The following is a 26,027-nucleotide window of genomic DNA, read 5'->3' on the forward strand; positions in this document are numbered from 1 at the left end:
TTTATTTAATGTTATGCAGTTTTTGCAAAACGTTAAAATCTTCAAAATCAAAAAGGTAATTTAAAAATGGATTTATTATTATGTATTCTGATAAAAATAGGGATCCAAGCTTGAATAAGTATAGCAACAAATAGAAACATTTTGTGAAATTTAACACAGATTACTACTCATTTGTGTCTGTCTGTCCGTTTTTATTTTAGTGAATTTAATTTTTATTGAAATCAAACATAGAACTGAAAAGTTGTTTTGCTGAACTAATACGTTTTTTATAGTGCATAATGATATTCTGAGGTTACAGCCAAATAATTGGATTATATAATAATATAGCTGTTATTGGAAAGATTCGCCTAAGAAAGTTTATTTTAGTTGATTTGTTGTTGTAGATAAAAGAGACCAGCCTTAAAGCTCTATTCATTTTAAATTTTTCTCTAAATATTTGCTTTCTCAAAAAAAGTATATTTCACCATTTAATTACAAATTTTCTTCTTATTATGGATAGATTATGTTGCTTGCTAAGAACTCATTAAAAATAAAGCAATTAATTACACCAAATATTGAAACAAATGTCAGTATTGCTTTTTCCATTAACTCAAATCGTATTAAAGATCTGGATTCCTTCACCCATTGGGTAAGGTAAACATAAAAGCGCAAGTGTAAATGAATTCATGGGAATCGGCAACTGTCAGACACAAACCAACTCACATAAATTTCGATTAAAGATATTTTAATTTACCGCTTAACGCGTACTGAACTCATTACACCCGTACCTGCATAAAAATACTCTCATTCAGACGTACTCGTAAATATGTAATTACATACGTACTAACTTATATACACGTACTACATGAACACATATGTACATATACGCGTAAGTATATATGCCCGTCGTTGTCACTGGCGGTAAATGAAAATCCGTGGAAAGCTCACTGAAAGCCAATGCGCCATAAATTGAAAAATAATTAAAGCATTTTGCTGTCCATCGAATTGGATAATTGGCATTTTGTGTAATTCAGTTGGCAAGCGTGTGCTGAACTTATCAAAACACAATTAAAAATAATTGAGCCTTCAACGGCGCCAAAGAATAATGGAGGAGATAGCCGTAAGGGTAACCATAGCTGATATATAGCCGTGCTTGTAGTCTCACAGTTCCGTGGACGTACAATGGCGGACTAAAAGGATTTGTATGTACTAATTGCCTTCACGAATTCCTCAGCACTGCAGCACGTCAGCTTTCAATTTGGTTCCGTAAGCGGTGCCAGTGGCCCTTACGCTTGGGGGGAAATTGCTGGTTTCCATTGATTAATAAGCAGCGCCTGCCCTAATTGGCTTGACGCTGGCAAGTGCCCGAAGTTGTTAGTGCACTTGACGATGGTGCAGCACCGATAAAATTGTTAGCGCTAAATGGCAGTGACATTTAATTTGGGGCACTCCGCTTTAAGTGAGAGAACGATGGGCAACCATTATGTAATTCGTGCCGAATTGAAGTTGAAATGAAGATCTTAATTAAATTTCATTCTTAAAACACTAGACTGGACAAATTTAGCATAATTTCTAAAATTCTATAAAGGGCTTTACACTTAATAGTTATCCAATAATTGCCATGGAACTTTCGAAATAGTTCCCCAGATATTTAAGGTCTTGTTTGTCGTATTTTTACATTTTTCTGACTAGATTTGTTTAACTATAGTATTCTATGCATTTGTAATGCTCTGAGAAAAGACATAAAACATTATATATCCTTAATTTTGTGTTGCTGTTGCATTTGTGGCATGTGTTGCCACATTTGTCTCTACAAGTGTCCGCCATTTTTTAGATGCTATTAGTGCTGTTCATTGGTTTAATTTGTTATACCGGATGGCCAAAACGCTCATAAAAAATCTCATAATTGTCCTGCTTTGACAATGGGTCGTTGTTGCTGATTTGTGTGCCTACTCGAATGTCATCTCTCCTAAGCGGCTTCGCTCCTATTCCCACTCCTTGCATAATTTGTGCTGATTTATGTCTGTAAATTGTAACAACAATTTGTATGGTTTGTGCATGTCTGTTTGTGTGCTTGTGGTGTATGTATTATGTCCTTGTAAAATATGCAAATGTGAGTACGTTAACAATCTTGGCAGCTGTTTTTATTTTCTCTTACCACCACTCTTTTCGATGCGCATCGCTTGCCATGACACATAAAAACCACAAGAATGAGCCAGCATCCTGGCCCATTTGGTGTTTTCATTGCGTTTAAGGTCTGCAGCAATTGTCGTTAAAATGTTACGCTTGGATATACATTAGTTGTAATTCTAAAGGCCTTACAACACAAACTGTTAGTTTATGGCACTTTATTGGTTAATAGGAGCAGCTGCAAACATGATATTTATAATAAGTACATCTACGGTGATGTTTGAATTATAACTATTAAGTATGCTTTCTTAACAATCAACAAATACTTATGAAGCCCATTCGCATCTATCGTTTTAATACAACTTGTTAAAATCTTAATTTCTTTCAATCACATACTATTTTTTGGATGTCACTGTGTGCATATAAAAAATCGCTGGTGTACCTTATGTTGTTAATAAGCTCGTAATCCATTGCTCTTAACATAAAATTAGGAAACTGAGATTAATGAAGTGCCCTTTCACAAGTTTAATTCTGAAACCATCTACTTCTTCTACTAATATCACTTTTTTTTAACTCAACCATTCGGTTCGACTTTATCAATTTCAATTATTATAGTAATAATTATAAATTATTTATAAAGATACGTTTAAAGAGGCAGACATGAATTGATGTCGATTTTCGAATCCCAATTGAAATATTTAGAGATTTCTATTGAAACTTTCATGAGCTCTATTTATGATTCAATAGGTCTCTTAATTATTTATGCTGAACTATGAATCGGTTTTACTTCCCATTAACTTCATTATAAGTCCAAAATACATTTGAAAATTAATGCGCATATTGCTCATACGCCCCATAGGCTGTTTAATCATCATTTTGGCGCCTTGTGCCTGTGTCTGTCCCAAAATTTGTCAATTTAAAGCTCGGCAAGGAACTGAGTTGTAGCTGCGGGCTGCTGCTGCCTTCCTTATCCTTGTCCTTGTGCTTGTCCTTTGCTTTTGCACTTTCTACACTCAACGTGCCAAAGTTCGCACTTCGGAGCAACGAACCACCCAATACCCGACTAAATATCAGGGCCTGCTGCCTGGCAGCAGATTTGATTAACAAAGCTTGTTTGCCCTTAATTAGACTGATAGAGACATTGTTGGTGTGGCGCAAGTCAGCGATTAGCATTTAGATGGCGGCACAAAACGTTCTGATTAAATGTCGACCGAATTTGAAAATGCTGCCAGCGCCGAAGGGCAAGCTGTGCGTGTAGGAGTAGCAGGCACACACATACATACATATAGTATCTATACGAGCATGTGTACATATGTTTGTATGAAGCACAATGCGCAGGCACGTTCATTTACATTCCCATTACATGTGCTTTGCAAATGCCTACGTTTATTATATGAAAAGCACAACAAGAAGACGGGGAACACAAAAAAATAAAACTCTGTAATAAACTGCAATGAAAATGTGTCACGCACAAAACATACAGTAGGTTAACCCCTTGTCCCAGAACCCAAGTGGCAGGCGTTTGCCATGCGAGCCATTGTTGGCAGCTCGGCAAATTATTTCCACAAAAGCACGACACATCTTAAACAAAACTGCAAGATTGCAAACGTAGGAGGAAGGAACAAATTGCATTTTATTACAGGAAACATTTACATATGTTCCAGTCTCGACACACTACTCGTACGTATTTACATGCATCAAACAAAAATATAATAAAATCATTTTTCCTTCTTGCCTTTTCACTTCTGTAAGTTTTCGGAACGTACATTAAATAGTCTGCATACTTGACTAAAAAGCATTTGATTGTTTTAAATGCGGCCACGAATGAGGTCGTACCATGATTTTGCAGTTCACTTGCGGTTGAATTTCACAAAAATACCGATGCATTCAAAATGTAATTTGGATTTGTGGACATCAAGGTGTGGTTTTATCGCCTTTTCACAGAACAATATTTAAGATGAGAGGATGAATTAGGAGTTCATTAGAAAAAATTGAAAAAAGTCGTGAATATCCATAATAATTGCATGTTATGAGCTAAAAAACTAAACTGCTAAGCTAAATTTAAGCAAAATAGAACTTTAATGTTATTTCTGTAGGTTTATTCTATAGTTTTATTTAGTATAAGTTCTGTATTGTTTTGGTTTTTTATTTACTCCGACAGCTTCCTTGTCGGTAAAATAAATAAATAAGCTGCATTGTCATCCCATTTCTGTCATTTTTTGAGTTTCACTGCGAAACAATTTGTTCCACTTATTTTCATTCTTAAACATAATTATAAAATTGAATTTACAGTTCATTTGCAATTAAATTCCATTTGAAATAAAATAATTGATTGATAAAGTGATAAAAAGTGATTGGTTGCAGTTGAATCACAATTAAATTATGTTCTAAGTGAAGCAATCAATTATTCCATTCATATTGCTACACAAATTACAACAAATTACATATTGGGGCAATCAATGAGCAATCTGTTCAAGTGTTAAGCTTCAAATTGAATAAATTTCTAACAAATGTTTGTGTGATGGCTGTTGGCACAAAATTTTGCTCAGCACGCTAATAATTATTCCCTTGGGAACCCTCATCGAATCTTTATTCTTGTCTTCTTACCATACAAATTTATTTTAAAACGCATTCATAGAGACGGAAAAACCGACGTCGCTGCATCGATTTATATCGGCAAACATAATAAATCTGACAAACATTTATGACAGTATTAAAAGAATTTGCCATTTTACGATGCCAATAAAAACACCATCAATGAATGTCATACTATATACGTATACAAGCATATTTATGAAATCGGAGAAGGACACCAAAAGTCATTTCCTACTCATCTCTCCAGCCATAGAGAGATATAACGCCAAAAGACATATACAAGTAGAGAAATTTTCTGCATCTATAGGAATACAAATTAAAGTGTTTTTATCTTAGAAAACTCTTTTAGAAAGCAGCCAAATTTTGAGGAGGTTGTAGTTAAAGTTTCTATGCTTATGGCAGAAATTGTTGTCAAAACAGCCAGATGGACAGAGGGTCGTAGTTACATATATGGATGGATTAACTATAAACTAGTTATTTATTGTAAATATTTAATATCAAGTAATTCAATTTAATTAAAATGAAGCATGCAATATATTTTAAAATTATCTAACTGATGATTTCGGAAAATAATTAGTAATAAGAAAAACATCTCTATTGTATCTAAAAATTACTAGAAAGGAATCATTTTCTGAATTTTTTCGGCTTGAAAGCTGAAGAATATAAAGAGTGTGATAGATCTGTGTAAAGTATGTAACAGATCGAAGGAAACATCTCCAACCCCATAAAATGTTAACAAGCATGTTGAGACAAATCTGTTCATCTCTGCCTGCTTCGCTCCTCTTATGATTCAGATCTAATGTTTCAGTTGTACGCGCATATATGGTAACATATTGAAGGACGTTTTTTATTTGGGTGCAGGGCTTTCCACAGTCGTACTGGCTTGACTGTAACATTCTCTTTTACAAGTATATTTATCAGTCAGCAAGATCATTTCGATCATACCCCATAGTTTAATACAAGTCTCCGTCCATTTAATTTTTGGGTGCACCCTCTGATGAAATTAGCTAATTACATGTTATATTGGCATGTGCTGTTCTCCGCTATGACCTCGGTTTATTATAATATTCAACATTTCGCCATATCTGGTGCAACATGAAAAATTGCAAAGCACGCCATGGAGACACAAACACATTTTCAAACAAATACATAAACAGCTCAAGGACATTGCGCACATACATTTCAACATATGTATGTATGTAGATGTACACGTATATTTGTATGGACTTGTATGTACATATTTACACACATGGCTTTTATGGCACATTTTGTTTACGCTCAAGTTTAACTGCATAAAGACAAATTATATGAAACTGCCATGAGAGTATTCTCTAAACCGAAAAGACCGCAAGCTTGCGTGCGAGTCCGGAGCTGCTTTTATTGTTTCAACGATATTGCCGGTTTGTTTGTGCAACATTGCTGATGGTGATGGTGATGGTGCTGTTGGTGGTGCCTGGTGTATGCGCACTGGGATGGGACTATTTTGCATATTTCAGTGCTATATAGTAGTACTAATGGCCACTTGGCCACACGCCACTCCAGACGCAAATGGCACGGCATTTGAAGACCTCTTTCAAGGTCATCATAACTGAGTCATATGGCTTATAGCACACAGTAGTTATCACTTTCAAATGCAAGCAGCATATATCATACTAATATGTACTTGTATGTACTTAGTATACTTAAAAATACAAAAGTAGAATGCGTTAATTCGCAAATAATATAATGATAAACGATTATCTTGTCTTAATATATTGCATATTTAATATTGCCCCGAAATATAGAGGAAGTCAGATAGTGTTAGTAATATGGTATGGTCGTTGTGATTCGCAGAAAAGAATGAAGAATATTTGCACTCCGTTTTTGAGTATATTTACCAAAATACCACGACCTATCGCAAAATTAATGTTGTACTTACCATTTTTTCAGTATTGGAATTGGGTTTCAAGCCATGTTTTTCTACAGGCGAACATCCGTTCAGCTGGACATTCCCGAACATATGTTACCGGACTGGCTAATAAACCTTTCCCCAACTGGTCAGTGACTCTCCACCTTTAGCTTTTAATGATATTTTATCTTTTATTATTTAAGTATTTTAATTTTAATTTGGTATTTTAATGTAATTATACATCTTCATTATTTTTATTGCCATTTCTTCATCTTTAATTATTTTTTGTTAGGTCTAATAACATCTGTGACTACTCTCCACTGTGAATCGGGGCATAGCTGGCCATTTGGCAAATATAATTCCCTAACCGAGTCGGATTCGTTATTAAATACTTATTTTTGTAGGCTTTTTATTTAGTTTAATATTTATTGTAATGCTTTTTTTCTTTTGAAAATAAAGTTCCGTCTAATCATGTACTTCATTCTCCACTTCTCTGTTAAATACAGTTGGTATGTAGATTTTCTAGTAAGCCCTTCTCTTCTCTTCTCAAGCAGGTTAGTAAAGGGTTCGTAATTTAAATTTGAATTTTTTTATGCAGTTTAACGCGATAAGCAGCAAAGTTTTATTTATTACAATAAAAATGATGCAGGAAATATGAGAAGTCAAACGGCAATGGGACAGAGGCAATGGAATATTTTGGAGTCAGAGGCACTTATTTGATTTCTAAATAAATTATCAAGGATGTCTCATTTTCGGAGCTCTTAGGATAGCGTTTGACTTCAACCGTGTACACATTTCATATGCTTGTGTGTGTTTTCACTAAAAACATACCGGTCGGCACCCACAAACACACACTACTCTCCTAATAAGTACCTAAATAAATAGCCCTCTGGTCATTCCACACATACTCGTACAATTAGGTTTGAATTGAAAGGCATTCCTATATGGGTTTTTTGTGTTGTTGTTTGTTTCTAGTCAGGCCTAACCATCATAAAATATTTGAGGGCCTCATCAAACGAAATCGCATTTAAGCGAATGAAATTGAAGTGAAATTTAATTTGTGAGACTCGATGTGCACTTGGAAATTGGCATTAAAGCATCGATCTAAAAAGGACTTGCTACTGCATTTTCACCTCGTCCTGCTTCCTGCCCTACAGTTCAACTTTGTAAATTTATTGTAATTTTTACATTTATTTTAGCATTGCTTGCGTTTTTCTTCCCCTCGAGCGGAGAGCTCTCAAGAGCTGTTGGATTTATGAGCATTTTGTTTGTTCGTTCAATGAAATTTTATTTTTGTAAAATGCAGCTCGCTTGGGAATTTTGCTGGGAGCTCAAAGCTGAAAGTAAAGTTTGCTTTTATTATGGTTTTTTTTTTTTTTTTTTTTGGCAGTGGGATGCTTTGTAAATCAATAGGGTTTATGGGCTTACTGCACAGGTGAAAAGCATCTTATGCTGTTCGTATACATTTTTATCTTTAAGAATGCCAGGATATGCGTTCACACGTATTTAATGAACAAATACACACATGTGTACATACATACATATGTATGTATATCTATGTATACACATATGGATTTCATGCCCACTCGAAACACCATAGCTCAGCATCGGCCAAACAGGCTCGTATCTTTGATATGACACACGCGTACAAACATACAGAGATATGTTTTCATGAATGTACGTGTACATACATACATAGATTCTTGTACTGTAAAGCTGGAAGCGGAGCAAAGGTCATTTAATCTGCTGACATTTCTGAGCTCAGTGGCCCACTGCTGCGACGATGACAAGTCGTCACGTCATGTTACAGCTGTTCGCCCGACTCCGACTGACACAACAAAGGCAGAAAGATGGATTGCAGACTTTTAATATGTAAGAGTAGAGATAGAAACCATCTTGACCTTTGCTGAGCAAACAAAGGCAAATGGACAACAAATAAATAAATAAAAAAAAAACAACAACAACAAAAAGTGGGAGTAGCAATACACGAATTTGCGATAACTGAGACGGCTGCTGACTTGGAGAATTTCCACTTGAGCTGGAGATAGCAATCTGATAACATGAGAGTACTTGTATATTCCGTGCGAAAGGTCACAGATACTATTACACTTTAAATAAAGTGTCACAGCATTGATTGATAAGCATGGGAATAAATGCATTCAATTCACGCCTCAGTCTTATCTTTGTCGTTCTTTTTGCAGGAAATCGGAAATTCAAATATTGAGATTTGAGCTGCGTTTAACTGCTGCAGCAAATTTTTGATCCATCAATCCTTGCATGTAGACTCTCCTAATCTCTAAGGAAACGGATTTCGGGGTCATAGTCTTTCACAAATATACACAAATTTATACTCGTAAATACACAACCAAACCATTTCCAATAGTAAAACAATTTCCACTATTTTTCATTGGGTTTAAAAGAAAAGAATTGACAAACATAAGTCAAATCAAAATGGTGCATGTAATTGATTGCACTTTTTGGAAAGATGTAACTTTTCAACTTTCCCCAAGATGGTTTTAACTGAGCTCAGAATTTCTGCCAATCTTGTATTAACTTGTATTCTTTAGCATAGAGAAAAATGTGAGAAAAAATTTGCATTCAAATTAAAAATGAAATGCTTAATTATATACTAGAAATACTTGTAATACTCCTATATAGTTTCTAAGACGTTGGCTCGCCGACAGAGCAGAATGTCTATGTTTTCCGACTAAATAACGCGCAATTGTCACAGCAGAAGGACAATGATATTTTTGGATGTATTGGTTATTCTGTAGAATATCCAAATTAGTTAATTAAAATATAAATACTTTCTTGCTATGGCTTTACTAACAGTAATTGATATTCATATTCACGCCAGCAAAGACCTGAATAGCAATATCCTTCAATCATTTCTATGCTTACCACTAATTTTATAATAATCTTGTAATGAAAATGAAGGTACAGTTCCAAATTGCTATTATTTTTTATTGACAATGACTAGGAAACATAGTACAAATTTTAACAGCACATAATAAAATTGATAGTTCATTTTGTTACGCCTTCGATCTTAAATCTTTTTTGAAAGGCATTTATAAAATATGTAAAAATCTAAAAATCTATTATTTGGTCCTAGTTTTGTTTTTTATACATTTTCAATTATTCTAGCTTTGTCATACGTGAAAATAAGCACATAAGTACACCTTAGTTTGTCAGATTGTCAGTACATATATAGTAAATTAAACGGTTACATACATAATCATATACACTTACAAACACATAAATGTTAATAATTTGTATACAAAAATCACATCTTTAGTGCCTTCATATCGAGCGATATGTTCAATTCCTCCTGAATGATCTCATCGAAATTAATGATAACCTGTTTTCGTGTGGGCGTGTAACGCTTGTAGGATATACCGGCTGCGTCAAACATACGCTTAGAGCCACGAAATGTTGGCTTCTCGGCATATTTGTCGGACATATAATAAACCTCCTTAACGCCGGACTGGATGATCAGTTTGGCGCACTCATTACAAGGAAAAAGCGTTGTGTAGAGCCTTGTGCCGACCAGAGACGTACCGTTGCTGTTGAGAATGGCATTTGCTTCGGCGTGCACCACATACATGTATTTGTGCTCGAGCGGATCGGTACTAATCCCATCGCTGGGCTTGGACCAGGAGAATGCATCGTCGCTGCAACCCCGCGGAAATCCATTATAGCCGATGGCCACAATACGCTTCTGAGTGTCTACAATGCAGGCACCCACTTGGGTGCTCGGATCCTTGCTGCGTTTCGCTGACAGCAATGCAGTGGCCATGAAGTAATCGTCCCAGTTCAAATAATCCTTGCGCTTCAGATTTACAACTTCCTTGGCGGGGTTTGTTGGGGTTTGACTGCCATTTAGTTCTTGAGACATTTTACTGGAAAGAAGACATTAAAGAGCTTAGGTACTTTACGGTTTAATTGCTTATTAATGGAAAGAAGAATGAAGTCTCGCAATGGCTGTTGCATTTATAATTCTTTATTGCAGTCATTATATATAAACAATGTTCGCATAGAACTTTGCATCAGCAATAATATAAAGTATGTATGTAATACAATTGGAATATACAGCGAATACTTTTCAATAATAAATTTGATATTCAACTCAAAAATGATTTAGGCGATTAATTAACACTAATAGAGGTGTGCCTGCCAGGCCTTAGGCGTTTTTCTGCAGTTGTATTGGATTCTGCTTGAGATGCAGGTAAATCGAGCGCATACGTGAGACGTCTTTGCCCGATTTGTTCACCTTGGGATTGAAATCGCACAGCTTTGCAATGCGCTCCCATTCAGTGCCTGGCTCGATAGCACCGTTTTCCAGCGAAGCAGCCTGTTTTTCAGCATTACGCGATGATAGTTTAGTCTTAGCAATGGACTCTTCAATCTGGCGCAGCCAGTCATCGAGCTCTTTTTTCGCCTGTTGACGAAGCTCCTCTTTTTTTCGCTCCTCCTCGATATCCTTCTGCTCAAGTCGCTGCTTCTGTTCCTCGCGCCATTTCTTTATTTTCTCAGGCTCTTCACGAGACGGCTCCGGACCAGAAATGCCAATAGGTTCATTGGACTCGCCGCCAATGACTTCGAAGCTGCCGGTCGATGATTCAAGACCGCCCCCAACATTTGCCGCTAGCTCGCTCCCCAGTTCTGCACCTCCACCACTGAGCAGAATATCATCAGCTGCTGTCACAGGCGCAGGAGCAGTCGTGGCAGAGCCGCCTGTGATTTCCGCTTCCAATTCTCCCAGCACAGATTGCTCACGTGCCAGAAATTCTGCTGCTGGATCAACTTCCTCTTTGCTTGCAAAATCGTCACCGAAATCCATATTGCTGTGAGTAAGTCTTCATTAATGGGCGTCTTTTCAGTTCAATAACACGTACACAATCGACCATTACAATCTGGTCAATGGGCTTGAGCCAAATCTACTTACTTTCAGATTAATGTGATTACTGAGTTTTCTCTTTTCGCTTGTTGTACTGCTGAGTCAACAGGAAACCGCTCAAATTTTAGTTTTTATCAATTTTTCTCAACTTTTATGCAGCAATGAATGCGTAAAATGTAGTGTCATTAGGGCACGAACCGAAACAATGGAGCTGTTATCGAACTGGTTCTATGATCGTCAGTGTTAAGCAACGGAAAATTTTCGCACATGACCGTAAATATTTTGATGTACTAATTTGTTATAAACCATGAATTGTTTCAAATGTTTTTAAATTAATAAGTATTATTTATATAAGAGCTTGTTATGATTATCGCTCTGGTCTTAGCTTTCATGTAATGAACATATCCAAACGCACATACAGATAAACATATGTATGTGTATGTATGTATGTATGTATCTGCGATTGTTATAAAGCCGCATTGTTATACCTAATTGGCGGTAATTTGAGACACATAATTACTTGCCTTTAAAATAAACTTACCAATAAAATACAATATGTGGAAATATGAAATAAAACCAACACAAAAAGAACAAACTCAAAATGCACAATGAATGTTGTTAGCAGGCCTGGTAGAGCGAATATAAACATGCAGCCCCGAGCGAACCAGTTCACGCAGGCATTATTCATCTGAGCTGGTAGTTCCAGAGCGGCCATTTTGGAGATTGTTTCACACACAAAAAAGTTATGCAGGGAAAAAGTGCACACAAAATATTTGAATAAAAATTGAGTCGCAATTGTAGCAAGTGTCTAAGCCGAATTGTAAATATAATGCTGGCCACACGCAGTACAAGCGCACACCAATTGTAGAAAGGCGACAAGCTGCTTACCTTAAGTGAACACTCGATATCTTGCAGGCACACATGTATGTGTATGTATACATACAGCCAAAAAGTGTAAAGGAAATATACGAAAAATTTTGCGTGCAAATTACAAAACAGCGCGCATTTTATGTGTAAATGTGCGCCCACGACTAAGTAAAAATGTGCGTATAATAAAATAGTAAAAACATAAAGTAACATTGTATGTGTGCCTGCGGTAGCCTCCGCGTTATTTAATTGCACCTGACAGTAAGGGTTGCAGTGGCGCATAAAGTGCAGGCGAAAACAGTGTATAGCATTGTTGAATCATAATTGTAGTTAATTGTTATTTATGAAAGAATCTATGCAAACTCATAAGCACGTTTACATTCAAGAAATGCAGGCGGTTTTGCAGCCCTGCTATAACGGCCGCGCTTTTATTGCAATAATGACTAACGTAACAAAAACCTGCCTCTGACTTAAACTATTTGCAGCTGCGTGCGCGCCAACGCTCCTCACACACACAATCAGACGCAGAAACACAGACACATGGATCCGAACTCCAGCCCCTGGTCGTATGCCTACAATCGCATTGTGCCCGCAGCCGCTGGTACAACGAGCGGGACGGCCGAGGATTTTCAACACCCGCACCTAGCGACCATAACCGCGGCGAGCCTCGCGAGCTTCAATGCTGCGGCCAGCGGTGGCAGCTTTGTGCCGCCCTCACCCATTGGCAGCTACAATCCAGTATTTCAGCAAATCTATCACCATGCGGCGGCAGCCAGTGTTCAGCCCAAACCCGCACATTATGCATCCACGGCTGTGAATACGCCGCACCGTCAGCTTCAGTTGCCCAGCACGCTGGACAAGCAGCTGAGCACGTTTCAGAATCAGGCCGCTGTGGCAGCCGTCTCATCGGCTGCAGCCGCTGTCGTTAATAATGTGGCCTCTAATTATTATGGCGAGAATTCGTCCTCCAGTGGTGCATCGCCATCTCCCACAACAGTTGCGCTGACCTCCACCTCGTTAACGTGGAATACGCCAAATATGATATCCAATACGTTCCTGGCCATGCAACAGCAACAAGCACAACAGCAACAGCAGCAGCAACAACAACAGCAGCAGCAGCAGCAACAACAACAACAACAGGCCCAACAACAGCAGCAGCAGCAGCTTAACCTGGTGGCCGACAAAGTGGTGAGTAAGATCTGGTATAGTGACCATTTAGATTAAGCATACTTAAAAAAACAAGGATTAAATAATTTATGGGTTGGTGGCTTGCCTCAAACTACACTTTTACTTAAGATAATCATACTCTGTACCAAGAACTACGTGTTGGGTTATTCGAGTTGGGCTCGAAAGTTTCTTTATTACTAGATAAATAAAGCATATAAACTTAATTCTAAATAAAAGAAATATACGCATGTTGTAGACGTTTCTTTTAGCTGCTTTGTATAGATAGTATCTCGTTCACTTGCCCTCTCGAAAGCCCTGCACCCAAAAACATGAACTAAAATCCACGCAATTTAGCACTAACCCACGTATTAAAAGCTTATAAACAAATGAAAAAGCTATCGTTCAAAAGAAAACCAACCAAAAACACTTTCCGATTCCATCAATTTATGTACAAATCAAAAATCAAACCTGCTCCTCTACTACTACTCTACTACTACTTCTTACGACAACTTCTACAACCACAACAACAACAACGAATAGCAAATCAAACAAGAAAGTACACAACAATCGAAGGCGCAAATTAAAGCCTACAACGATCTAATTTACTTGACGCAATTGCAACAACAACAGCTTCAGGATGCGGATACCTACTACATGCTGGATGGCCAGAAACTGAAGATCACACATAAGGAGCCCTTGCATGCCATAGAGCAACAGAACGCTAGTCCCGCCGGTGCCTATCCGGTACAATACGCCAGCCCAGCGCTTAGCTCAGCGGATGGCTCGCCCATTACGAATTTACAGGCGGTTGATGTGAGCGGTGCACCCCAAGTGATTGTCTACAAGACAGCGACGGCGGCGGCTGGTTCGCCTGTCCAACGACGCTCGGTGCTTAACGTGACAGGCGCTGGAACGTCTGCGGCGGTAGCAACACCATCTACTCCCACCACGGTGGCCTATTCATCTGTGATACAAAGCACGCTGCAACAACAATTGCTGCAGCAGCAGCAGCAGCAGCAACAACAACAACAATTGCAGCAACAGCAAAATCATTGCTGGACTAAGCTCGAGGATGGGCAGGAGGATGTTAAGAATGTGCTGCAGTTGCATGTGAAACAGGAGCAACGACAACTGGACTATGGTAGCGAATCCGGTAGTACGGCAGATGCGGGGGGCGAGAACTTAGTATTTAATCTGCCCCCTGGTCTGGAAATCAAACAGACTTTCTATCAGACCCAGGACCAATTACTGCAACAGGAAGCAGCTACGCAGTATACCGCCGAACAGCAACAGGAGACAAAGGCACGTCGCCAGCATGTGGTGGCCAACATGATAATGTCACCCCAACCGCAGCAGACACAGCAGCAACAGCGCCTGTCCGTCAATTCCGCGGCTTCGGCGGCCAGCAGCTTAGCGTCACAGATTCAAATAGTGCCAAAGGTTTGTATTTCATTTGTATTTATTTCCGTTATTTTCATTTTTTTTAATGTTTGTTTGTAAACACTTTTTGCTTTTATTTTTTTGTTGCTTAAACGCCTATTTTGTTGCCGTTTTTTAAATTCATGTACTTTGGTTAGCCCGACAAATCAGAATAATCTCTATCGAGTGTGGACTTCCTATAAAGTTATCAGGTCGAACGAAACGAACTCTTAGCAGCTAATATTTCTTTAAAATATCTTTTGAACTTGTCCTCGGCACCATTTTATAGCTTAACTACTTTTGTCAAATTAGAACTTCATTTAGGTAATAGGGGTTCAACACGTATCTAATCCAATCGTATAGCAAACGATATGTAAAGCTTCTAGAAAATTTGTTACTAAATTTCTAACTATTTCCGACTACCACTATGGTTTTCTTTCTAATATAAATATTTAATATGATACTCTCTGCATGCTTCTTGTGCTGCATAACTTTGTTGAACGAATTTATGCTAATCTTTAGACTAGTATTTTTTATTGCCAAATTCTTTCAAGGGCTTCATAATTCTTTTTCGTAGCAAAACGGATTTGTGTGTATTAGTTTTAAATTTGGCACTTGTGTAATTTGGTGGCAGTTTTTTGTCTGTTTTATACAATAAAGATTTCTTACACACATACAAGTAGATGTGGATTTTCTGTTTAATTTTTAATATAATTACAAAGCCAAATGGCAAATTTGAACCTGTGACGTGACGTTTGAATGTGTGTGCTCTGTTGTCGAGGAAGTGAAAGTAAGGCGTAGTATTGCGCTTGTTAAAAACAAAACCATTGAATTAATAAACATTTAGTATGTAAGAAAGATCTACAACTCGCCAATATCTAATGTTATTGTTTTTTCGCATTTCCATTGCAGGAGGAGGCAAAGCCGCCGCCTAAACCTGCGAAGACGCCGCGCAAGCGGCAGCCGAAGAAGACGTTGATAGCAAACAGCGATTATAATACAGTGCGAAGTCCGCAGGACTCGCAGCATCACCAGCTGCAACAACAGCAGCAGCAACACAATCAGCAGCAACAGCAACAGAACCAACAACAAAACACGTATTATGATTTTAATACCAAGTGGAATACGCCATTAAAAACTGAGAACAATGCGGCAGCTGTCTCCCCAGTGGCCACCATAAACATACCCACATATCCGCAACAAAACCAACAGCAGCAGCAACATCAGCAACAACAGCAGCTGCAACATCAACAACAGCAACAGCAGCAGTCGACTCAACAGCAACAGCAACATGTGCCACAGCCAGCACATTTACAATCTTCCCAGGCGCAATCGCATCTCACACAACTAGCGCAATATTATCCAGCATTTCCACAACCCATAGCCTCCCAGTATACGGCGTGCATGCAACAGCAACAGCAGCAAGTCTACACACAGCAGCAACAGCAGTTGCAACAGCAACAGCAGCAGCAATTAGCACAGCAGCTGCAGCAGCAGCAACAACAGCAACAACAACAGCAGCAACAACAGCAACAACAACAGCAGGAAAAGACTGAGGCAGCGCAAAGTGAGGAGGCGGCTGCAGCAGCGGCAGCCGCTGAGGCCAGCAACAAGGTCATTGTGCCAAACATTGAGGAAGAACTAGACTTTTTGGCCGATGGCAATAGTGCGGCGAAGCAAGGGTATGCCAACTCTCTGTCCAGCAATGGTCGCAACACCAATTCGTCCACCAACAACACCAACTTTGGCATACGTAATCCCAATAAAACGCCATCGCCAGAGCCGTCACCCTCAACGTCAACGCATGCCAGTAACAATGGTTTAACGCCCGCAACGCCCAGCTCGTTTAATGCGGCTCAGCCCAAGCCTGTCAGCGTAGGCACGTCTATTGGCGAGAAAAAAACACAATTCATGGACAGCTATCTGAAGTTTTTACAAGGCGAACGGGACGATGATCCTCCTCCGGTTGTGAAGCCCTCGCGCAAGCTCAACTATCCACGAACGCCTTACAAGCGCAAGGGAAAAGGGGCCCCTGGTAGTGCCGATGAGGCAGCAGTAACGCAAACAGCGACGCCCGCTGCAACAGAAAATTCCGGCGGTGATGGCCTTACTGGCATGGTAGGCGACGATGGACATCGCATTAAAATACTCTCACAAACTCAAATACTGCCCAAAAAGAGGCCACATGCACAAATGGTGGCAGCGGCGGCAGCAGCGGCCGCGGCAGAAACCACAGCTGCTACTGGCGCATCTGTCATACAACAGCCTGCGGATCAGTCATCATCCTTTAGGCCATATGCACAACAACAGCAGGCGCTGGGTGGGCAACACTTTGTGCAGCAACACTGTGCCCAGTTAGGCGGCGGCGGAGGCAGCGGAGGCGGAGGCAGTAGTCAAGGTATGTTACTTGACCAACCGCATAATTCCAATAAGAATTCTACTACTACTACTGCTACTTCCTCCGCATCATGCAACAACAACTACAACCACAACAACAACCACCAACAACAACAACACACGCATGCGTCGGCCACCATCAATACGACAGTTAGCGTAGCGGCTCCAGCGGCGGCGCCGCCAGCGCCCAATCCTCATCATTTTTTAAATCTGCTTTGGCCGTGGCAGCCTTAGACATTAGGCATTAGGCAAGGACGAAAATGTTTAACAAACGGACGGACCGAGGGACGGACGGGCGGACAAACGTAATCGGAACGGGAACGCGACCGACGGACAAACGATGGCATACAAAACGTAACACAAAATACTGTGCATATGTATAAAGAACAGAAACAATAACAACAAGATCAACCAGAAAAAACTCAACTATTGTTATTAACTTAGAACTGCAATTCGAATCGCTTAGAAGAGATACAAAAAAAAAAAAAAACAAAAAAAAAAAACAAATGAGCAAACAAAAAACAATTAAACGTATTTTTGAGATGAAATCAAAACAAAGAACAAATATTAATTTTCAAAAAAAGAACAAAACGTGTATTTTTATTTTTATCTCTATGGGTGCCCCCAGGCTGCCAAGGCGTGGTCGTCGTCATCGTTTTGTGGTGGTCGTCGTTGTTGGTGTCCCTGTTGCAAAATCCATCAGCAAACCGAGTATGTTGTTCTTAATCCACTTTTGTGCTCTCCACAGACCCATTGAACTTGCCGCCGCGTCGCGAGCAATGCTCACGCAAGGCCAAACAAAGCAGCATTCATGCTGCTATGCTTCTGAGTTCAACCGATGGCACTGTTGCGGAGCCGGAGGAGTTTACCGACTCGGATACAGATCCTGTGTGGACACCGCAGGAGGAAGACGTGAGTATTGCTCGTTGCCAGCTCGTCTACAGGCTTGTAATTCCTCTAATTCCTTAACCTGATTCAGAGCGACGATGGTAGTAAAGGCTTTGGCAAACGCAAGGCAGCGCGTCGCACGAAGGGTACTCCACGAAAGAACACATACGGACAGCCGACGCAACAACAACAGTTGCAGGTACCACCACAGCAGCAACAGCTCATGCAACAGCAACAAGTTAATCAGCAGCCTCATCAGCAACAACAACAACAATTGCATTCAAACGATGGTTACAATCCGCAGCAGGATTTGTCGGATGTGACAACATCTGGTTATGCTAATGCCGCAGCAGCCAGCACGAGCACAACCGAGAACTTTAAAGTAGGTGCTAATATATTGATTCGCTAATTCCAATTTAAATAAGGCTAATCAGTCATTTTGATATCCAGGCATATTAGGGGAAACAGTCAGTGTAGGGCTGCAACAACTTTCTACGCCTCAAGGTTAGGGCGCTCATTTGTTTTATATCTATACTTATATAGAAACCTCGCATGGTGTTTAAAGAATTTACCTCCGAAACTAAAGGTTCTTCACTTAACTGCAATAGCCAACCACACAGTAAATTAGAACATTTTTCTATGGAACACGTTTAAGTTCCCACCTACATTCAACTGAATGGTAATCAAGTAGCTTACATTTTTTTAGTCAAAATGTTTTTAATTCGTCTATAAAAAAATACGATAAGCTTATATTCAGAAAGCAATCATTCTTTCAAGTTGAAATATATGAACAAATTCCATAATTGCAAAGCCAGCAAGCAAACATTCTTTAAAGTTGTATATCCTTTCAACCCTACTACAAGAATAGGCCATAGGTATACTTCAATACCATAGCGTTTGCTCTTACGTACATGATTTTTATTTGAATACTACAATTAAAGCCCTTATTTCTGACGCTGTGCCAACAATTTCAATCATACACATTTTTCGTTGACTTAGTTGGAACTTTTTGGATACCTAATTAACATTTTTTTTCCATTCACAGACCGGGGACTTTATAGTGTTGCGTGCTGATTTGGTAAACGATTGGCCAACGATTTGGCAAGTGGATTCGAAATGCATATTGCAAAAATATGAACCTTTCCGGCAAAATGGCAAAACCTTCTATCGCAATATGTCAAAGGTACACACCTTTTGATCTGATCAATTTGTCCTTAACTAATTTTTTTGAATTCATTTCATTTAGTACGCCTCATGGAATCTTGAAACGAAGAAGCTCTACCTCAAAGCTCCTGTGCGCATACAATTGCAATCGCATACAGAAACTGTCGTGGAATTCATGCGCTCCGAGTTACTGGCCGACGATACTGAGCAATTCATTGAGAAAATAATGGAGGACTATTTGTCGTATCGTGACAGTTTCGAGATTTATATACAAACAATGATATCCCAGGCACTGGACCCGAGCTTTTTCTCTGAAATAACCCGGGAGAAGGGTGAGTTTGCCTATATATATAGCGATGACTAATCATGTGTAACACATATTTTCGCATCCCATCCATAGATGACTATTTTCTGGGCAGCGTGCGAGTTGTTGATGCCATTATGGAAAACTGCAAGCGCAAACTACTAGCCATCACGCCCTGGACGCGTAGTATAATCTCATCGATTGAAACTTGGCCCAAGTGTCATGTTTTCTCCGAATGGGGTCAGAACAATGTGACGCAAAAGAATTGCGCTGGCTGCCATCAGCCAGGGATTGCTGTGCGTTTTCTGCTCTTCGGTGAACCCTATAACCCAAACACCATGCAAAGCATACCCGTCGATACCCGTATTGCCTACGAAAAGGTACAATCATATTTGTTAGCCTTTTATTTGCAATACATTTAATTAATGTTCTTGGCTCTGCCTACAGGATATCGTACTCTGCCGTATATGTGCCGCACGTGCCGATCTTTTCCACAAAATTGCACACGAAAAATTCAATTTGTTCATAAATTGCTCACAACGTGTAACGGAGCAACAGCAACAATATCCGGGAAAAACATCCACTGACATTTTAAATGATTTGCTGGCCGAACACAACTGGATTGATGAGGCAAGTTTGTTTCAAGAATTACTAAAATAAATATATTGTTGTTTAGGAAGTTCAAGTGAGATTTGAATGGGATGTCTCCAGAAAAATATGTTAGAAATCACTTTTCTAATTTATCTGGTTGAACTAATCGCACTTGCCATAGCGATAATTCAGTCCGAAAGTCGTAAAAGTAGTAGGTTAAAAAGTAATGACGCGAATATCCAAATACACTTTTGAATCCGCCACTCGTTTGCTGTCTCAACATTTAACTAATTGTGTTTCTTATTTTAAATAATGGCAAAGTCAATATCGATTAATTTCCCTATTTTCCTACATTTACAGCTTTTCCGCAATATGCGCAACTGTTGGGCCGAGGTGGAGAGCCTGGAACGGCAGAAACGTTTTCGCGAGGTCATGCAATAAACATTCAATATATTCCACGGGATGCCTATTCTTGTTGCAAAGTATACGCCTGGCTAATGACATACAAAAAATATATATATATATGAATATATAATGGAGATCCCATACATAATTTTATGTAGCATAATCCCCACCCCAAAGCTAAACAAAAATCAACGCTGCAATGAACTCATCGAGTTGTTAATTTTATGTTTATAATTTTAAGATTAGATTATTTTCGCAACCTAGCCATAGTTTATGCATATTGAATGTTTTGTAAATAGCTACTTAATGTATGGCAGCTATCAATCATATTTTTTAAATGACTTCGTAATATCGATAAATATCTCATACATAGGTTCTACTCGTACTTTTTATATAACACATTTAGTTGACGTCGAGGGCTATCACAAAAATTGTTCATTATTTGCATTTCACAAATGTACAATGTTTATGACATACTTATATTGGTAGGCCGAGGTTGAACCAGGACACTAATGTACATATATATAGTAGTAGGTTAACAATTAATGTTTTCATATGTCTAGCCAAATTATCAAGCTGGTTTCTGGCAAAACCACATCGTTTAGATCATCTAGCGACGCTTGCACGGCTTTATCGTTTTTAGTTTTTGCTATCAATTATTTTAAGTTAAGAATTTATATTTGGCTTGTTTGCTCATAAAGCACTAATTTCCTTGAATAGAAGCAAATTATATACATATATAAATAATTACACAAGCATTGTAAAAAAAATATGACAAGAAATACATATACGCGTGAATTAAATATATGAAACCATATCATTTATTTTAGCGTCCTATTTTGCTGATGGTTCAAACAATACTTATCATATATGTTAGTTCCCTGTTTCTCATTCTATAAAATATGAACTTATCCAACCGATGACGTGCCCCACTAAAATAATAATTGTATGTTGCAGATTTTATTACGATTTGAATAACATTGATTTCAGTTATTGTTCAGCTTAAGTAACGGCTGCAACATATTGTATTTGACAAGATCGCGCACAATATCCGTCATGCGCCGTTTAAATATCGGTAATGTGCGTTCCGTCAGCATTTCGTGTTCCTCCACCAGTTTGCGGCACTTGGAAATATCTTTGTGGCCGCTGTCATTTTTAATTTGTCCCTCGAGATGATCGTCATGAGCGGTGGCGGACAAATCCTGAATGGCCTCGGAAACTGCATCTATGTCAACGATCTCGCTCGCCTCCGATATGAAGAAGGGCATGGCAAATGCGGCCATTATGAAGCCGTAAATTCCAAATTCTCTCAACTGTTGCTCAAAAATGCTCTGAGGGTAAATCCTCTCCATAGTCAGACCAAAGCCCTCTATATATATCCTTAATGCATTGTAGTATGTTCTGAGGAAGTCGGAAAAATGTGCATCACGTAGTTGCTTTTCCGTACAGGTATATAGATAATGCACCAGATCCAGCACCGGAGGTGCATAGCGCGACATTTGGAAATCGATCAGCTTGGCGTGCACGGCACGTCCACTAAGAGCCTAATTGGAAACAAAAATTAAAGTTTCATTAATTGTTGTAATAAAGTGAAAAAAGCAAAACACTTTCAACAAGTTTGTGAGATCATTTCAGTTTGTTCCTATTTGAACAAAATAATAGATACAAGAAATTCAAAAATAACCAAGTTTCAATTCTATTGTGTGGAACACAAATAATAGATCCTGACTGAAACTGGAATTATTAAAACTGAAATGGATATCTAATGAAACATACAAGTATATGACAAAGGATCAAGAAAGAAATGATTAGAATTATGATGGAAAAAGGATCAAGTAAAATAAATAAATAACTGTAGGGATATCTTAAAAAATGAATAATTTTAAAAATTAAAATTAAATTTCGTCCCTTTATCGCCTTTTTTAATCGTACTGTTCTGTAGAAACGAAAAGGTAGCTCGTCGTCAACTCGTAGGTTAATTATGGATCGATCAAGCGAGGCTATTTTAGAATGCTGGACTATGTTTTTTCCGAAAGTTGATCATTCCATTTTTGGATAATGATAGAAGACGAGTAAATGCATAGTTTGAAAAGGAAACGGCGTTGGAATTGTGTTTTGGAGATGCAAACTATTGTACCATTAGCAGAAACTATATTGAAAATCCTTAGCCTTACTCACATCGTGTTTATACAAAATGTTGTTATTCCAAAAGTCGCCGTGACAGATCACCGCATAAGGGGCCTGACCTGCTCCATTAACACAATCCAGAGCGAGGGCCTTGAAGTGATTTTCACACTGCTGCAGCAGCTCTACCATGTTGTGTACATTAGGCTCGGCTGTATCCATCCTGATGTCTTCCTGCAACATGCGTCTGGTGTGCCTCACCTGCTGCTTGCCAAACTCAATCGTCACCGGCCCAATGTCCTGGGTGAAGAGGTTATCGCCCAACTGTGATACCAGCTGATGGAATACTTCTGGTTGCTTTGCTTGCAGCGCAAATGAGCAGCCATGGAGGTGGGCTAGCGCCTCAATGGCACTCACCACCAAGTCGTAGGTGGGCATGTTACTTCGCTCATTCTGCACATATCCTTGTTGGCTTAAGTCTTCAAAGATGAGAAACTCATTCGGTGCCTTCAGATCGCTGGCGTGCAGGGTAGGAGGCACAGAAAAATGTGCACCCATTGCTCGGTACGCTTGAAAGACACGATCGTACATGAACACCTCACGCTCATAGAAATCGATGACGCGCATGTGCGCCCGTCTTGCCACATTTTTGGGCGCCATTTTCACAATCAAGGCTGTATCGGAGCCCGGCCAGCTAGCACGAAGCACTTGACCGTACGAGTTCTCACCCACACCCGAGACGGGTGCCAGTTCTACGGATGCATCGGAAGTGATTCCTAGAAGCGGTAAAAGCGCAGAAAGGGAATTCGTAACGGCAGCTGGCAGAGCATCGGAGCTTTCCACGCCGTCCTTATCATTTCCTTTTGAAGGTTCGCTATTACTGCCGCACATTCTCGATAGCTGGACTGTGCTGCAACAACTGTTTCGAATGCCAAACTGTTTGAGTTGCGCTGCGCACAATTAGCTTTTATACTATCGGCTTGTACGAGTATAGAGGCTAAAAGCTCACCGCCAGGTATTACAATGGGTTGTATAAGAGCTCTCGTTACGTCTTCCGCTCAGTGTTTAGTTTTAGGTATGAACGTATGCACTAACAAGTACTCGCATATCTCCCATCAAAAGAATTCAATTGCATCTCCCATACGTAGTTCTAATGCTGTAAATTTCTGAAAAGCTCCGTAGAAAAAATATACCAGCCACCCAATAGAAATGGTACTAGAAATTGTCTTTCCTCCCTTTTTAAAAGGGGAAAACTGTAGCAGGCTTGTAAAGAAATGAAATCCATTCCGCTATCCGGTTTTTGTAGAGAGGCAACCCTCTGATCTCTTATATATACAAGTTGTATATAGCTTTATACATTATGTGTATAAACTAATTAATGTTTGACGATTAGAAAAAAGTACCAGTGCTTAATTGAAGTATAGATTTTAAATATAACTTACGATATAACATTTCTGTCTTGAAATTCCTTCCTAACTCTTACACTCTAGGCTAGCTATGTATATAAGTATGTAAACTTTTCTATTAGCCCAAAACGCATTGCACATATGGTAAGAGTATGTGTAGTATTTGCCATGTTATGACGTATATAGCGGCTGTTGTCGGTCATTGCACCCCGTCAAGGCCAAGTGTGCTTAGAAATATTTATATGCAATAGAAAACTTTTTGCAATGTACTCTCTGCGAGCTTTTTAAATCATCACGTGGAAGTGTGTGGGTTGTTACGAGTTTGTAATGGGGGTGCCGAGTCTCGAGTCGTACGGCCAATGAACTTTAGTTGGGGAAAAGCTTATCACAAGTTCCCACGATCAGTTGCGCGAAGCGACAACAAATTCTAAATTGGACCGGCCGATTGATTAGGCCAAGTGCAGGGCCGGGGCCGGTCATTGACTGCAAAGACGCATCAAATGAAGCTTTATATGAATGCAACAATTCAAACAAACAATAGAGCTGAGCATTAATTTTCACTCACTCACTCTATGGTATTAAAGATCGATCTTTTTAAAGTTTGACTATTTAAATTTATTCATATTTGTTTTCTTAAAAGGTTTCCCTTACGATCGCCAACAAAATACATTTTCAAACACTGCAACGAGCATCTCATTTCAAGTCTCTCTGTTTATTCGCATCGGTCGTTGAACTTCTTTTGTAGTTAACCCAAATTTTTTGACCGACAGCCCTAATGAAGCTATGCTGCTTGCATTTTCGGCTTGTTTCTCTCTATCCCCATACGGGTGCCATTGACTTTAACACTTTTACGTAACCATTTTTAAAATCCCGTGCTTCAAAAGTGAAAGCTGTTATAAATATCTTAAAAAGCTATCAGTTGGAGGCGGCATTTTTCAATTCCAAATATGTGTGGTTTAAAAAAGTCTCGCCTGTAAAATTAAAGTACTTATAGTATGTACATATATGAAAATTACAAATAATGTAAGACATTGTAATTATTCAAAAAAAGCAGTAAGTAAGCAGAAGCGGAGGATAGTTCGAAAAAGATTTATTTCTTTGTCAAAACATAGAAAATAAAAAATCATTTCCTATTTTGAAGCAACACTTTTTTTTATCAACTATGTGTTAATTAAATTATTAATAAATTGACCTAACTTTTTTAATTATCATCACTTTTACACTTTTTGGAAAATTTGTTTAAAACAACAAAAGGACTGCTCTACTCTAAAGCTGATAATCTATAACTTTATTCACTTTTATAAATAAGTAGTTTGTGCATAAAATGTAACTAGAATTTTGAATTCATTTAAATCATATAAATAGGTAGGTGTTATATGCAATTGCGATTAATACAAAAGCTCTATTTTTGGTTTTATAAAGCTCTATAAATAGGAAGATTTATATAAAATATTTTATTATACGTTATCCGATCCATGTTCGAAATTGGTTAATTGCAATTAAATAATAATTTAAGTCCAATAAGTTAAGAGGGGACAATACTAAATGGGAGTTCGATTTTATATAAAAAACATTTTATATTAAAAACAGAAAAGTTTCCATCCATCTATCTTTAGACAACCTGTGAGGCACATGTATACGGTACGGTCTGTGTTAGTGACCTTCTAAAACATATTCATATAGTTCAAAATTCCGTAATAATACGGATGAATTCTATCGTCGCCCAAGTAGCATGCATTTTTGAATCACTATAATCACATTTGAACATTCAGGTACACAAATCTATAATGTACTTTTCGAAATAGG

The 26,027-nt window shown here is 38.7% G+C and overlaps 4 protein-coding genes across 8 annotated transcripts; 1 reads left to right on the forward strand and 3 right to left on the reverse strand.

Moving 5' to 3' along the window:
• Window positions 1-9,604: 9,604 nt before the first annotated feature.
• On the reverse strand, window positions 9,605-12,142 carry LOC115623250 (probable deoxycytidylate deaminase). The gene is made up of 2 exons (XM_030517518.1): window positions 12,031-12,142; window positions 9,605-10,491 (listed from the first exon to the last, which is right to left on the reverse strand). Exon 2 carries the CDS (start codon window positions 10,485-10,487, stop codon window positions 9,876-9,878), a length of 612 nt encoding a protein of 203 aa, XP_030373378.1. The 5' UTR covers window positions 10,488-10,491; window positions 12,031-12,142; the 3' UTR covers window positions 9,605-9,875.
• LOC115623249 (clathrin light chain) lies at window positions 10,571-11,692 on the reverse strand. Of its 2 annotated transcripts, none has more exons than XM_030517516.1 (2): window positions 11,538-11,692; window positions 10,571-11,436 (listed from the first exon to the last, which is right to left on the reverse strand). In XM_030517516.1, the coding sequence occupies exon 2, from the start codon at window positions 11,430-11,432 to the stop codon at window positions 10,773-10,775; it is 660 nt and encodes a 219-aa protein (XP_030373376.1). In that variant the 5' UTR covers window positions 11,433-11,436; window positions 11,538-11,692; the 3' UTR covers window positions 10,571-10,772. The 2 variants fall into 2 exon arrangements, with proteins under 2 accessions (XP_030373376.1, XP_030373377.1); XM_030517517.1 differs by having other exon boundaries at window positions 10,571-11,448; window positions 11,538-11,687.
• Window positions 12,143-12,237: 95 nt separating the features above from the next.
• LOC115623248 (probable serine/threonine-protein kinase yakA) lies at window positions 12,238-20,825 on the forward strand. 4 transcript variants are annotated; one of them, XM_030517512.1, is made up of 11 exons: window positions 12,238-12,532; window positions 12,842-13,544; window positions 14,064-14,963; window positions 15,855-17,340; window positions 18,088-18,251; window positions 18,319-18,609; window positions 19,273-19,410; window positions 19,474-19,723; window positions 19,792-20,075; window positions 20,143-20,325; window positions 20,647-20,825. In XM_030517512.1, the coding sequence occupies exons 2-11, from the start codon at window positions 12,897-12,899 to the stop codon at window positions 20,725-20,727; spliced, it is 4,425 nt and encodes a 1,474-aa protein (XP_030373372.1). In that variant the 5' UTR covers window positions 12,238-12,532; window positions 12,842-12,896; the 3' UTR covers window positions 20,728-20,825. The 4 variants fall into 4 exon arrangements, with proteins under 4 accessions (XP_030373372.1, XP_030373371.1, XP_030373373.1 ...); XM_030517511.1 differs by having other exon boundaries at window positions 12,238-12,418; XM_030517513.1 differs by having other exon boundaries at window positions 12,238-12,418; window positions 14,154-14,963.
• Window positions 20,826-21,677: 852 nt separating this feature from the next.
• LOC115622259 lies at window positions 21,678-23,706 on the reverse strand. Its single transcript, XM_030516160.1, has 2 exons — window positions 22,870-23,706; window positions 21,678-22,235 (listed from the first exon to the last, which is right to left on the reverse strand). Exons 1-2 carry the CDS (start codon window positions 23,704-23,706, stop codon window positions 21,678-21,680), a joined length of 1,395 nt encoding a protein of 464 aa, XP_030372020.1.
• Window positions 23,707-26,027: the final 2,321 nt, after the last annotated feature.

Source organism: Scaptodrosophila lebanonensis, unplaced genomic scaffold, assembly GCF_003285725.1.
Source record: "Scaptodrosophila lebanonensis strain 11010-0011.00,11010-0021.00 unplaced genomic scaffold, SlebRS2 tig00000043-arrow-pilon, whole genome shotgun sequence".
Taxonomy (NCBI): Eukaryota; Metazoa; Arthropoda; class Insecta; order Diptera; family Drosophilidae; genus Scaptodrosophila; species Scaptodrosophila lebanonensis.